General features: G+C 41.0%; 1 protein-coding gene across 1 annotated transcript in view; it reads left to right on the forward strand.

The window, feature by feature from the left end:
• The first annotated feature begins 6541 nt into the window (after positions 1-6541).
• Positions 6542-16188, forward strand: part of ptprz1b (protein tyrosine phosphatase receptor type Z1b) — a 32770-nt gene continuing 23123 nt past the window's right edge. Inside the window, exons 1-2 of the mRNA XM_076154321.1 lie at positions 6542-6545; positions 7327-7395. Coding sequence (XP_076010436.1) covers positions 6542-6545; positions 7327-7395 — 73 coding nt within the window. The remainder of the gene's footprint in view (positions 6546-7326; positions 7396-16188) is intronic.

Raw genomic sequence — 16188 nt, forward strand, 5'->3', positions numbered from 1 at the left:
GAAAACAGTGAAATCATGTCCCTGATACCTTTGTGGAAGCCAGATGGATGGCTCTCCTCGGTTTGTTTTCTAGCAATTAAACATTTTTAAGATTCTGTTGATTTCGGTTGCAGCCCTGCATCACTGAAATGTGGATTATTGAAGAACAGAATTAGGCACATGCGCACACATGCAAACACACACACGCTCACACAGTGCAGCAGTTTTTCAATTGGTGCAGAGAGCAGATGGAATTGGTGCATCTCACTGCTCTAACTAGGCGGGCAGATCGGCAAGGCACTCGCGCGCACGCACGCGCACACACACACACACACACACACACACACACACACACATATAATTCCTTTGAAACTGAGGTGAACATGTGCAATTATACATGCTCAGTGGATAAACCAGACTGCCTGTGTGCCCAAAAACCGATGAGAGCCAATGGGTAGACACACACAGACACGTGCCTCACAGGATAGCCCTGCAGATCCTCTTTGCTCTCTGCCTTCCTTATGTATTCATGTGAACATGTCATAAATGTCATGTCACATCTCACACTTGTTTACACATGGGATCATATGTTTTCTGGTCATGTATGATTGCATTTCCATCTGACCTGAGAAGCTTATCTTTGTGTATGTCCGGATCTGTGTGTGTATGAGCTTGGGTCTCTGTGCATCATTTATTCATATGTTCAGTCTGACTGGTATTTTTGTAGCTGGGGGGAAAGAATTTAACATTCTGTGCTACTCTGAGCTCAACAGGAACACTTTAGCTTTAGGATTAGGATTTAATGTAATTTCTGGAGCGACAGACTTAAAATTAATGCCTGTTTCAGAAATGTAAGATAAACAAATTACAACCCTGGAAGAACCCTCCACCCCATGTGGAGCCCCAGCAGAAACTGACCTGCTATCACATTTCACTTACTTTGTTTCGGAAGCAGCGTCTGTGACTGATTAATGCCGAGCAGAGTTTGAAATATCAGAACAGTTTTGTTTTATTGGGCTGTTATGGAGCCAAGGGGCTGCAAAGGAATTTATGATTTGTTATACCCGTCTGGCAAGAGGTGGTGGGGTGTTTAACCTGACACTGTGTGTGTGTGTGTGTGTGTGTGTGTGTGTGTGTGTGTGTGTCTGTGTATGTGTGTCTGTGTATGTGTGTCTGTGTCTGCATCTGTGTCTGTGTTTGAGAGAGAGAGAGAGAGAGAGAGAGATCTTAACCCCCCCCAGCTGTTCAACTGTATTACCACCTCCAACACAGGGCCCCAATTTCTCACGGTCACCTCTTAACATTATGCAGACACACACTCACAACACAACGCTCCCCGTGACCCCACCAGAACAACTGGACAGCTACATGTATGCTGTCATCTGGCGCACACACAGATACACACTCACACACACACCATTTCAGTGATAGCCTTGTGTGATACGGTTTTATGTTGCAGCTTTAATGCTGTTCAGTCCCTGTGCAACAATGCCAGGCTTGTTTAACGCTAAGAAACAATATCCTCTCTTTAATATGAAGCCTAATCTCATTAACTTCTAACCTGCGTCGCTGGACTTCACTGTGAGGCTCCGTTCATTCATCTGGCAGAGGGAGATGAATGGGGAGCGTCTCCCATGTCGCAGCATTATCAGCAGGACACAAATGGCCCACAAAGGACCCCAAAATGCCTGCGCTCATATCAGAATAGATGGATCTGTCATGGAATTAAAGTTGCACATTGCCACTTCTCTATGTACTAATCAATCAAGTCACAAAGTGAGGCTGCAACAAAGAAGACAGCTTTCTCTATAGACTCCATAGATGTCCCCAATTTCTCAATATAACTGTCAAAGTGAATGGTGGCCAGGAAAAGTAATTAAAGAGCAAAACTGAAACCTTCTTTTTTTTCAATCTAGAGATGGACAGAGACAATTATATTAGAGTATTATATTATTGCTTTGATTATGGGGAATGCTGCCATATCAACATTTGATTGAACTCTTTACTGATGAAGGTCACATATTCAGCGGTTATTATTTTTATTATTATTTGTGCGCCTATCCCGTCCATCGTGTATCCTGTTGTTTCTAATAATGTGACCGAGAGCGCCTGAGAGAAAGTGAAGGAAGGAGAAACGGGGATACAGGCAAAGACAGACATGTCAACCATACTAATTTAACCAGCTGACACTCAACACAGCTGAACGCTATATAAGTTATAGCCTGGCCCCCTGGAGTTATGTGCCCGTCTGAATGAGTATGCGTAAGTGTGTATATGTGACACTGAGGTCAACAGGTGTTGCATGGTATACATGGGACACGGATGTGGTGTCCTCATCATCGATCAGTTCTGGCAGTTGTCAAGTCTGGGCCTTTTTACTTCTGCAATAGATATTTAATAGTATTCGCTAATTAAATTTTATTTGTTGTGTTACTGTAGTGATGTGATTGATTATGTGCTGACATGCGCTACAAGTTCTGAAATTGCTGAAAGGGGAGAACACGGCAGACTTCCGTTCTCCATTAAACTGTTTTGAAGATTTAATGTTAAGCCAAGAGAAATGCTCTAGTGTGAGAAAACATATAAGCAATTGAGAAGTTTTAATTTGATGGAAGGTTTGGAATCTATAAGCATATTTGATATCAGTGTACTGGTACAGGATGATAGCACCGTTTAGCTTGTATAAATGTTATGAAGTGACAAGATGTTTAATATTCTGGGACTGAAAAATAAGCCTTCGAGGGGAAAACAAATCACCAAAGTGCTTCAGTATGTTTTCCATACCAAGTTAGTGAGAGAAGTAAATAAAAGAGAAATGTTCGGGGATTCTAGGCTAAAAAATGGAAAACTAATTCGCTCCCATGAATTCTATCCCAGAGGTCTAAAAGTTTTCACAGATGGCATAATTAGAAGTGATTTTTCACAGTTGTAATATTGCGTGTGGCCTAGTTACAGCTATTTAAATTCGGGGGCATGTTTTCATCTGATGTAATGTAGGTTGTTGTTCAGCCTCAAACAAAATGAGCACATTTCCTGAAACTAGAAGCAGTACAGTTCCCCTTTTAAAAGTATTTTAAAGGATGCATAACTATGGGGTTTGATAGATAGATAGAGTAGAGTATGGATACTCTAGAGTAGGAGATAGAGTAGAAGTTTTACGGAGGGCATGATTTTCTATTGTTTCACTACAGTATGTATCTTGACCTTTGAGGAATTCACAGTAATTGATGGATTACCTCGTGTTTTAAAGGTGACCAGTAACAGTTATTATAATTGCTTGACATGGAGAGAAAGACAGATGGTGCCTGGGTTTAATATGATGCTGATGATGGATGTAAATGATTGTTATATTCTGTTTCATTGGAAGATTATGTCAAAAGCCTCAATGCTATGTAAAAGGCCCTGGCAAGTAAAATAAGCAAACTTCCTAATGTGAAAATGATCAAATGCTGTAACAATATCAGATATTGGCACCAAATGTGGGCCACCTCCCATTGTGTTAATGTATACCCATCCGATGAATGACTCCCTCGGCTCGGAGACTAAACGGTCCCCAGGAGTCCTGTAATCCAACACAGTGCTATTCATTAGCGTTCAGCAGGGACTCGCTCATGTATCCCAAAACTAATAACACAGAACAGGCTTTACTGAATCCCCCCGGCTGTGTTTAGGTCCCAGAACAGTACCATCAAGGGCTGTTATCACAAAGATGAGTGATAAAAAGAAAATCACAAATGTTGGTGATGACTTTTCTATTTCTGGACGCTTAAAGGAGTCTGGAGGACAATATCACCATCATTTAGTAACTATAGCCATTTTCTGTATTTGACATTTCAACAATCTTCAATGTGTTAATTCCTGGCTGCTGGAAGTCATTCTTGGAAATGGGTCAGCATCAAATCCTGATATAATATCATGTTTACCATATGCAAAATTGCATTTACAAGAGAACTCTTTAAATATTGTACAGCTGCTCTGCCCTTATCCGCCTCTATGGCTCTGCATTTCTACAACAGGTTGTCATTGATTGGTGCTCCAGCAGTGGATTAACCTTTGTGACTGAAGCTTTTGTAGCAGAGAGGCTTTTAGTCTGACTATCAGGTGTTTGGCACATCCTCACTCACTGAGCTTTTCATTCTGCCTCATTATTCTGCCTCAAACGGAGAGCCGTGTACTCATCCTCACATAAGCTACATAGGACATTGTTCAAACTGAGCTACTTTGCTAGGTTGCTATTTTAAATCCCAGGAACGAAGATCTAATCCACTACTATACACGTTTTCTCTTGGGCAGCCCTTTGAGTTCAGCATCTCATCCCCAGTAGACAAAAGGGGTGTGAATGTGTGTGACTGAGAATACAGCAAAGCCGGTGTTAGAAAATTGCTTGTCTGCCCGGTCGACCTCCTATGTATAAATAAAAAATCACCCACATAGGAATGTCTTGCTGCCACCGCAGTCACCAAAGCCTGTAACATCGAATTTCTGAAGCCTGCTGGGAAATATGATGAAGCAGATAGAGCACAGTCGAGTGGAGTAAAGCAGTGATTCAGGATTCAGCTGTGGGCTTCATGCATGGCCTGCTAACACTGTCCACTGCACTCTTAAATGCAGAACACTGATGTCTTTTTGTTCCACTCACTGTTGTCTGCGTTTACCTCCTCGTCATTTACCAAACGCCGGTGATGTAACATCTGCTACGGATGTATCAGAGCAGCTTTGACTGCACCCAATGACCTACATAAACAAAACCTTAATTTTAAATGTATAATTTCAAGATATTTGGCTCCTTTATAGACAGTGCTGTGGTGTGTACTCTTTGCTCAATAGAAGAGGAGCTACGTATGCCTGAAAAAGCATGTGGAGGAAGTTTCTATGGTGTTTGTAAGCTGATGACTGCGTTTACTTGAGTAAATTCACTTAGAATCGCATGCATAATCCAGGACTGTGACTCTGTGTATACAGATGTTGTTCAATGTGATGATGTGTGTGTTTCTGTGACCTATGAATACATCACTGCCTTAAACTGAAGGACGGGAGATAAGATCAAAGTATCAAAATAAAAAAAACAAAAAAAACTGATAGGAAAATAAATACACTGGAGAATTAATTTCTACTCTGACATCACCACTGTCAGCTTTCAGATATCATCCTGTGCTGCTATTGTCCTGTGCCTAAACTGTCAGTGTATGCTTGTATTTGACAAACTCCACCCAGCTGCCACCTTAAGATGATGGAAACAAACCACCTGTCGGCTCTGTCCGTTCTCTCCCATTTCAATTTGGTGCGCTCTCTCATTTCTTGCCCTCTTTCCCTCTCTGTCTCCCTGAAGTCTTTCTCTCATTACAACCCGAGGTTAAATTACACAGAAATTAAAGTGGATACCAGCCTGCATGCTGCAAGGTCAGTCAGGTCAGGCCATCATTTCCATCACTAGAATATGTTAAGCTGGTGTTCATCATCCCTGCCAGTACTGTTCTGCCAGAACACTGTGATCACTGTGTCCTAAATGTCATCTATGCGTAGCTATTACTTACACTGTTCAATCAATTCATCGCTGTTGGATAAACATCTAATGTTTCCAAATGTGTTTTGAGGAATTACATGTAATTTAATTACATTGTTTGAACATCATGTTTGATGATAAACATCCTTTTCCAGGCTCTTCTTTACAACCTGTGGATAAGCTATTTAGTCAGAACAGACGCCTCCCTGTAAATTCCAAACGCAGACAAGAGTGCAAAGCATCTTGAGTTTTACCATACAGTTTCCTGTGGAGAAGATGGGAAAGAAACAAAAGTTCAGGAAGAGTTCATGTGAAGCACAACTGTTTCAGCATCAGTTTGTTTAATATTCAACCATATAGATAACTTTAAAGATAACAGAGGAAGGTTTTGTTTTTGAAACGGATCAGATAATATATACAGTAGACTGTTTACACAAAACTGACTGAACTGTACCGCATGTACAAGCATGTTGTATGTGCATATGCATAATGTATCCTGTGTGTTTATCCCTTGGCTATATTCAGTAAACAAAAGGATTATACTATATTCAGAATTGCCATGTGACTCAATGTAGAGGCTGGGATGATGTTGGCCGTGACCTACATCCGATTCCGCACAGGGCTTTCATCTTCCTGGCAGATTTTGGCAGTTTTATAATATTTCTGAAGTATGCGACTGCACCCAATGAAAGATTAAAAATGCTTTATTCCTCTGTTTTGATATCACATGGTTAGATTCTGTCCGTGATTCTTTCTACTCTGAAAAGGAGCCCAAAAAGCAAGCAAAAGTCCATCAATAACAGCTTGTTATTAATCCTTTGCAGGGTTATTGCAGTTTCAGACATGACCATGATGTGAATTGAAATTGCATTAGTTTGCTATTAAGCTAGAGACTGCATTGAATTATACAATCTAAAAAGCTAATAGCAATAGGCAACATTAAGTATATACCAGACTGTGTGCGTGCGTGTGTGCGTGCCCTTATGTGTCTAGGAGAGAGAACGAGGGATAGATAGGTAGGCAGGACAGAGAAGTTATTAGACAGTATATAGCTAAGCGATGCGTACTCGCACACTTACTCTATCTGTGACTTCATACATCATTGTATCCTCTACTGTCCCTGAGCACAAGATTATTATCTGTCTGTGTGTGTGTGTGTGTGTGTGTGTGTGTGTGTGTGTGTGTGTGTGTGTGTGTGTGTGTGTGTGTGTGTGTGTGTGTGTGTGTCTGCGTCTGCTTGTCTGCCTTAAGAAAAATTATGATGATGCTGTTAATGGGGGTGCAGTCCACTTCTCTGTCCTGTGGTTTTATGGTGATGATAACCACTGACACTTGATCCCTTTGTGTGTGTGTGTGTGTGTGTGTGTGTGTGTGTGTGTGTGTGTGTGTGTGTGTGTGTGTGTGTGTGTGTGTGTGTGTGTGTGTGTGTGTGTGTGTGTGTGTGTGTGTGTGTGTGTGTGTGTGTGTGTGGGGGGGGAAAGAGGGAGCGAGAGAGAGAGAGAGTGTTGAATGCATGTCTTTCCTATTATCAGTTAAAGTTGGCAAGATCATTTCTCTTTTATGTTTGGACAATAACATTTGAACAAAAGTCAGTATCACATTTCTGCAGATTAAGAACAGAAATGCAGTGGACAGCTGGTGTCTGGCAGTATTATAGTGATAAATGAACCACACAGAGGTAATTTTCCACCTCTGAAATATAGTGAAAAAAGGAAATGACAAATGTCAAGTGGATGTGAAATCTATCGACTGAATGACAGCAAAAGCTTTTCACTTATCAGATGGCAAGTGTGTGACACCGAAAAATAAATAACTCTCTCTCTCTCCCTGGCTCTCTCCTGCAGTCGTGGCAGCTGAGCCTCTGGTCCGAGGCCTGAGGAAACTCCCGGAGGATATCGACTGGTCGTACTCAGGTATGTGTGAGGCCGCACGCTATTTTGGTGCATTTGATATTTGATCAAACGAGAGGTGGAGGAAGCACCAGGCCACAAAGAACTGTTGATCCTCCTACAGAGAGAGCATCAAGGAAATCATGACCTTTGTGGTTGATCAAAATAAAATCTTTAACTTGCATTCATCAATACTTTGGATATTATATTTGGATATGTAGGTATCATCTCAGCAACAGTAACAGACAACGATCACAGGGAGAAGTGTGACATTATTAGAACTGGTCTATAATTGGGTGTCTTAGTGATTTTCACAGTGGAGGTCAGGCATAGCTGAAAATGTGATGTGAATAGCAATGGAGTCATGAGCTCGGTCTCTCTCGCTCGCTCGCTCTGTCTGTACATGCAGTAAGGACATCATCTCTCATTTTCATTCGGCAGTAGGACTCACTTCAGTAGCAATAGGCTGTCGCTTTAGGTAATAGTGCCACAGGCTGGAGCACAGAGTTGTACTTTAGGACTAGAAATCTGTCTGACCCCTGACTGACCATTTGAGCCAACATGCAGTGTGAATATAACATGCAATAGGGGAATAATTTGTCAAAGCTTCTCTCAGGAGACCCTTGATCTGCCCTGGACCATATGGTTAGATTACATCAGTTTACTCGGCACACAGCCACTGCTGCGCTAAGCCGTGATCCTATAGTGACAAAGAATCAACACACACAGACAGTGATGGCCCTGAAGGGGGAGATTAGCCTCTTAATGGTCAGGGGGGAGTCATGAGGACTGACTGGACTCTACAGTTTGCCAAAGAGGCTGAACCCCAAACACATTAGCGCTGATCTAACATGTGTCATTTGAAGCCCCTTGAACCTCATTTAGATGTTTTCATGTCTGCGTAGACCAATTAGCTTGAGTTTCATTATCCATTATGACTGCCAATCAGCACAAATGTATATTCTATAGTTTTAAACTAAAACTAATACTTATACTAATAAGTGAATACCTAAAATAATTCATAATACACAGCAAATGCCGGTTGTTTTTTGTAAAGCTTGCGGAGAAGGGAAGTAAAACAATGGTTTTAAAATACTGATAAATGATTTCCTTCTTTTATTTACATTTTGAGTAGACTGGAACTGCTGTCCTTTAGGGTGAGTTAGCAAACTCATTCTGCGGCTGTTAAGTTCCAGTGTTTGGATGTGTTCTTTGAAGCTCTGCCTGTCTGTGGCTTGATAGGGCAGCTTGTCCTTGCAGAGATACACCGTTAAAGCCTGTCTTATTGTGGCTGACATGGAGCATCATCAGCCGCAATAAACAAGCAATTGATGTCTGAGTTGCAAAGCTTGTGTTTGCTCAACGACTTCCCTGCTGGGAAACCGCATCAATTTGAAAACGGAGCATTGCTGCACTTTGATTTTTACTAAGAAAACAAGTAAAGCTATGGTTGTTCCAGATACTGACTGGTACACATTTTACAGTGATGTATAGATGTTAATGTGTACTGAAATTGCAGGGCTGTAATGTTATTACACATATCTTATAGTTACTACAATATTCTCTATTACATGTGTTGGTCGTTCTCACTTCCATTTGGATTCTTTCTTTCTTTCTTTGTGACTGAGGTTTGGGTCATTATCCATTCCGTATTTGTCATTTTCCTCGCTGTTGGATTCTGGAGTTCATCATCAAAACTGAGGGCTACTCAGTGGCAGTTCACTAAGATTCAGTGTAACTGTAGCTACTTATACTATGTGTGTCTGTCTGTGTGTGCGTGAGAGTGAGACTGTGTGAGTGTGTGTACAACATGTTTTTCTTGCCTTGTGCTGTGCACTGGGTTGTGAGTAAAAGCATTAACATGTGAAAGAAATGCACTTCATTGTGAGGCACTGTGCACAGCTTTTTAGTTAGGCGGAGACAGAAGAAAATGGATGGAAATAAAAGAGGGAGAAGGGCTGGATAATGAGAGAGAGACTTAGAGAGAGAGGGCTGGGAAAATGGGGGACTCCACTGAAGAGGTTTAATAGAATACTTTAAAATTAGGCAACATCAAATTTGCAATACTCAATCTCCACTTCCCTTCTTGTGTTAGACATACCTACCATGGTTATTTAGTTTGTTTGAGTCCAAAATATTGAAAACCATACCAAAAAAGAACCCAACTAAAACACAATTAGAGAGGCATGTAAACAAGCCATTGTGGTCCACAACAACTCAAAGTCTATTTTCTGTGCATTTCTTTTTATTCTTGCTGCTTTCTCGGCAGTGTTAAGGCTTCTCATTATAGGTTAAAGGTCATCAGCATCACTAACAATCAAGACCCATTCAAGTCTGGGTTTAGATGGCTATAAAGTGAGATTGTGTGCAGGTCATAAACAATTTTAAAGAAACATTGTTGGTGAAAGCAGGAATATCAAGTGATGCCCGCTGGTTGGCCAGAGTGCCTGTATGCACGGAGGGTGCGGGAAGGGCATGCATTATAGCCTCTCTGGGGAGTCCATCTTCAGCACTTGATGAAGAGACCAGTGAGGAAATCAGGTTCCACAGAAGTAGCGTGTGGTTGTTTTCAACCCCTCTGCAGCTGACAGCGGGGGCCGGGGACTGTGAGTGCATGGGGACTTGCACATTCCAAATTGGGGAGGTAAAGGGGTAGAATAGAAAAATAAAATTGAAGATAAAACTCATGGTTGGAGGGACACATCTGAAAATGTACACTTGAATGTTCTTTAGATGTCGGTATTTCAAATATTTACTAGAAAATGATGACATTAATAACGAAGCAGGAACAGGGCTGAGTATTAATAATTCACATAAAAACTAACCAAGAGATATGCAGACACGATCAGTGAACACGAGCAGCTCCCTCTTTCTCCCAAATCTGCATAAGAAAACACAAAACCAATCTTCTTCTTCTTCAACTTCACTTTGATTATAGATTTTTTCTTTCTATTTTGTTAAATATTGTCTGCCATAAACACCAATCCTTTGTCTGCTGCAAAAAAGCAACACGCAGACACATGTCTAACTTAAGATACCGTGCACACGGTATCTTAAGTTAGACATTCACTCTTCGACATGGAGTAACGCATTCTGTGTTCATTACATTGACTATAATAAACATAATTTGTTTATTGAATACATTTTATTATTATTCTCCTCATTCCTTGTTTCTTACTTCCATTAGAAACTAGATAAGATTTTTCTCTATCCTGAGGGAAATTCTTGAAACTGCTTGAGTCAGCTTGGATTTTGTATTTAAGCTTTTAACTCAATTCTTGGTAGCTTTAAAGGATATTCAAAGTATTACTGTGGAGTTCCGGAAAGCTGCAGGTACCTGCATGTGTATGTGCTTGAATTCCCCCCCTCCCCCTGTCCTTATCCGTATCTGTTTGGTCTCCAGGGGGTTACTGAGAGCCTTCTGCCTGGAAAGCACCCCCCAGAACTCCATCTGTTGTGTGTGCATGCGTGTGTGTGTGTATATGTGTGCGAGTGTGGCGTCGCGTGCTGTGACAACCAGAGTTTATTCTGTCAGGCAAAGGGACGCTGTCTTTAATTAGTGGTTAGGATAACTTAGGATACTCTGCAAACAACAACACAACTCAAGCCACTCACTACTTAGTCAAGTACTACAAAGCATTATTACAGAATATTATATGCACATCCCAATCATTTGAGTATTGCTTCCCTAGTGTTCTTTCTGTTTCCTCTCTCTTCTTGATCCAAGCAAGACGGAGCTGGGGGCAATGGAGGCTCCAGTAACTCCTCTAGGGCTTTTACTGAGGAACACACACGCACACACACACACACACACACAGATAGGTCTTATATATTAATATTTCAGCTTGCCCTTGTTTCTTCATGAGTGTATGTATGTGTGTGTGTGCGCACAGTGTCTATGTCCTCTTCCCTCTTCTGCTGTAGTTGTTGCTCAGTCAGCTGTTCTGTGTCAGGTGCCCTGTGGGAGATGGAGGGAAAGGTGTGTGTGTGTGTGTGTGTTTGTGCTTGTCTTATCATTTCACTTCCAAAATATCTGCTCCCCAGCTCCCCAGGTTGTACAGTAGTTGGTCTAGTGACTAAGCTGCTATTCCATGGAGGTCCTACACACTGCCAGCCCCACAAGGCTCCGAGAGGTCACAGCTCACATTACCAAGATTTTATCCAGAAATCCATCACGTGGTCTTAGCAAACTACACACTGTGAGCTCATGTTTAACAGCCGGGCTTGTCTAAGCTTTTTCCCCAGCAGTCACACGTGGGTGGATTCAAATCTAAAGTCAACAAACATTTTTCAGATCTGCAGTGAAGCAGAAATAAATTCACTGACCGCGTTGAGCATATCAAGGATGACACTTACCTTAGACTAAACATCATTAAAAAAAGACACAAGGAAGTTGATATAGTGAGATATAACAACTTTTTGACATTTGATACCAACAAAAACAAACTAAATGCAGCATGCAAAGAATAAGATTCAAATAAAGTTTCAGTTTAGGGAGTGAGTTTCCCATCGTTTAATATTAATCTGAGCAGTTCTGATCATGATGAGAGTCTTTTCACACTCTGGAGACTTATTTCTTGTCCAGACGTCCACACTGAGCCGCCATAGATCATATAATGAGAATATGGAGAATCAGGTTCGTACAGTGAGCTTTTATATTGAACAATTTGACAGGTGTGATTGTCAGACGCGGTGGCCATTGATGTGTGACACAGTCTTTTATTAACATAAAGTAGAACCCACTGGTTGAGTGGATGTGTATGTAGCGCTTTCCCTGCCACTCATAATGGTTGCTTTATTTGATCTTGTCAGCTTCAGACCTACTTGTCACTCATTTATATCGGTCATTGCTTGTGTGTGTGTGTGTGTGTGTGTGTGTGTGTGTGTGTGTGTGTGTGTGTGTGTATGTGTATGAATGCTTTTATAGACATTTATTCTATTGAATAAAACTCACTAAAATCTTTTCCAACAGAGAACCAATTCTTATCTCTCTGGTCAGGCTGATGATATTATAGACAATAGTTTTGTTATGTTTAGTTTAGTAGCTGTAATTAAACCGACACTAAAGTATCAGTATCACTGGAGTGGCTTGTTGGCTATAACAATTTGATGTTTCTCTACAGTATATCTCACCCAGTGGTAATGTCAGCATTTCTTCAAATTCAGACCACATGTCCCTCATTGCTTCCTGCCCCCTCTCCCCTAAAGAACCAAAATGCACAAAATTATCACTGATGTGTTGTTTTACTGTGCATGTAAAACTTTATCATCCATCCATTCTCAGGAGGCTGGAGCGAGAGGCAGTGAACACACTGGATACCTTGCCATTTAGAATCATATGTAATCTTTTCAGCAGTAAATAGTGGATAGTGTTAAAGGAAAGAAAAAACTCACTCAGATAAAGGTACAGTATGTCGCTTGCATCTGATGAGGTCTGAGGTCCTTCTCCTCTCCTCGTAAACACCATATTTGGATTGGAATATGCATTAAGATGTGGGCGTTCTCTGAGTAACAGACCTAGATTATGCTGTGGTAAATCAATTTACTAAAGCATGTAAATGAGCCATTGTAAGACTATCCCTCATTATGCAATTAAGCAACAAGTAATGATCATGTGTCTTACTTGCATGTTACAATACTGCAATACTGAGTACCTAAAAGTGTAAAAGAGTTGAGGCTTACAGACCTCTCCGTGATGACCTCACTTGTTGCCATTGCCTAAATTATGTATTTGAGTTTATGGTTCTAAAATGTTATTAAGGCAAACTCGAAAAAATACCATGGCAAGAATGAAATAAACCCAGGAGCTGGATTTAGCTTTTTATACATTTTAGAGCCTGCAGAGCTTCTTTTTTCAACAGTAAGTAAAAGAGGAGCAGCCCCTTCCCCCTCCAAAAAGTCGAGCAAAACATTATTCAATTTAATAATCCAGCATGTTGCTGAATGGTTAGTTTGCTCGGCAGCGCAGAACCTTTTCTCTAAGGGTGAAATCAGCTCTAACTGTGAAGAAATATTAATATGTAAAAGTGTGTGTGTGTGTGTGTGTGTGTGTGTGTGTGTGTGTGTGTGTGCGTGCGTGCGTGTGCGTGTGTGTGTGTGTGTGTGTGTGTGTGTGTGTGTGTGTGTGTGTGCGTGCGTGCGTGCATGACAAGGGGGCTTAATTGGTGTGAGCGTAGGCAGGAGGGCGGAGAAACAGAGCATGCAGTCTGCTTTTCAGGACTTTCTTCTCCTGATAGGTGCAAGACAAAACAGATACAATGCACACACACACATTCAAATTCTTGTCCGTCTAAGCTGATACACAAGGGATAAACACGAAAGAAAATGAGCAGAAGAGGAGGAAAAGGAAACTGAATCGTTTCGGTGTATTTGTCTTCGGGGAGTCACTTAAAGTGAATGATGAAAGAGAGACTTATATCCACATCTGCTTTGCTGTGGCTTCTTCTTTCATACTGTTTCCTTCATCTCAATCACATTTCTTCTCCCTCTTTTTCCTCATATTTCCTCTTATCTTTCTCCATTTGTTTTTGCTTTTCTACATTTTTTTTTCACCCTTGTTTTCTCCCCCCCAATTTCACCTCCACTTCTGCTCCCTGTGCCTCTCGTCTCGCTGTATCTCTTGGATTTTCCCTTCCTCATCTCCTCCCCAACAGAGCGAGGGATGAGCTGAAGTAATGGCCTTGTTGTGGGCAAAAAGAACAGCACCATCAAGTGTAAATGCTTTCTGTCATGGCTGGTTTCATGGCTGACTGACCTTAAGTTGCTGCAGAATATGTGCAACAAAGTTTTCAGCCCTGTGACTTTTACCTGCACTTTTTGTGAAGGAAGCAGCCAGCAGCAAGTCATTTCTAAATATGGAGAAGAACGGCCCACCCAGGGAGCTCTGAGCATGAATATAAATACAAACATGCTGATTTGAAACAATTTCCATATTTGTGTGTTTTTGGAGCATTTTATTGTTGGTGAAGATTTGGATGGAAGCAAATGAAGGGCATACAATACAGAAAGAAGGAGGGAGAGAGAGAGACAATCTATATGTTTTAGCAACATTGCATGTAAAGATGCCCCCCCCCAATAGAAACACTAGATGCTATTCTTTTGGCAGTATTATAAAAAAGCAAGTGTTTTTCAGAGATATGACATTTCAATTTGCAATTTTCTCAATATGTAATGACATCAATTTTAGTCCCTTGGTGTGTTCATGTATTTAAATGAGGAGAGTTGATTGTAGCTTCAAGGATTCTTTTTGACTCAATTCTCCAACCTGTCAGCTACTTGTTGCCATGGCAGCATCTTGTCAGGCGTATAACTCTGTGTGTACTTGTGTGTGTGCATTTTATTTGTCTCTTTGGCCCAACGCCCACACTGACAACTACCTGTCAAGTTACCACAGACACACTGGAGAACATTAACACAAACACACATACAGCATAAACAAATGCAATAAATATACCTGCTCAGTTGAAAAACAAACAATATTTGCTTTGTGTTATACAATAATAGTTCTGGTGTAATTCATGTGAGACACACATAGAACTAAAGCAAACAAACAAAAGATTTTTGGGGCCCGATTCTCCAATTTTGCGAGATTATTTGTTAAATATTCCTGTACATTGACATGGTTATGTGTGCCCCTTAATGACTAAATCCATGTCTTATACTGGATTATAAGAATGTGTCAGACCACATGTCCTCTGTTGCGTGGTAGACAGTACGATTTTTTAATATGTCTTCATAAATGAACACAGACTGTACCGAACACCTGCTACATGTTGATCACAGAACAGATCAACCCCCCCCCCCCCCCCCCCCCCCCTCCCCCATCTCTCACACACACACACACACACACACACACACACACACACACACACACAATGCATAAACACTACGGAATGTGAAGCAGTATCTGGTAAGTCATGTGTGACCAGCTACAGTTAAACCATCTGCTCTTGATGTGGCAATAATACGTCAAAACTTTACTTCAAATCAATCTTCAAGGTTCTGGCTAGTAAATAACTTCACTTCAGTTACAATCTGTTTAACGTTATGGACCCTCTTAATAGAGTCTAAGAAAAGTTGAGGAAACCGGTCTTCTGATCCAAGTAAATTGTTTATTCGCAACAAGTACAAATGAAAAAAAGTGAGAGGGAACCCCGGGGTTGCTCTGAATTGTATCTCTCCGTCCCCTCTTTATATACTATTTTGGGCTTGGGGTTTCCACGCCCCCAAACCCTTCCCCTTGCCCTACATTTTTTGGGCACTTACCACTATTATAATTAGCCTCTTAGTTCTAATAGTGTATTGCTACCTTGCAGATTTTACAAATAGTAATAATATCGAAACCCCTCCCATAAACAGGGTTTCGCCTCATTCAGGACACCTCCTATTGTGCTGAGTCTAGTGAATCCCTAAGCTATACCTTATCTCTTATCATTTGTCATTATGCCATACCTTATCTCTTATGATTAGTCATTATGCCACTTAGTGAATTCCTAAACTGTCCATTATCTCTTATCTTTTGGCCAGCATGCCAATTCCACATTCCTTTCAGCATCTCATTAGAAGAGTGAGAGAGGGCACTTCTGAGACATCCATGCAAGGTATTCCTCAATGTACAAGAAGATATATATAGTTACAGCTTCATACACTCAGTGTTGGATCAATCATCGGAATATACTGTGCTCAGATCAATTATTCTCAACACTCTGACCCCTTTACACTCATTATTTTTACTGCTCGTTATCAGTTACATAACAAACTGTAAATCACTAAAACACACACACACACACACACACCCCCCACACACACACACACACA

This window comes from Genypterus blacodes, unplaced genomic scaffold, assembly GCF_046128005.1.
Source record: "Genypterus blacodes isolate CSIRO-AG114 ecotype Tasmania unplaced genomic scaffold, CSIRO-AGI_Gbla_v1 ptg000007l_1, whole genome shotgun sequence".
In the NCBI taxonomy this organism is placed as follows: Eukaryota; Metazoa; Chordata; class Actinopteri; order Ophidiiformes; family Ophidiidae; genus Genypterus; species Genypterus blacodes.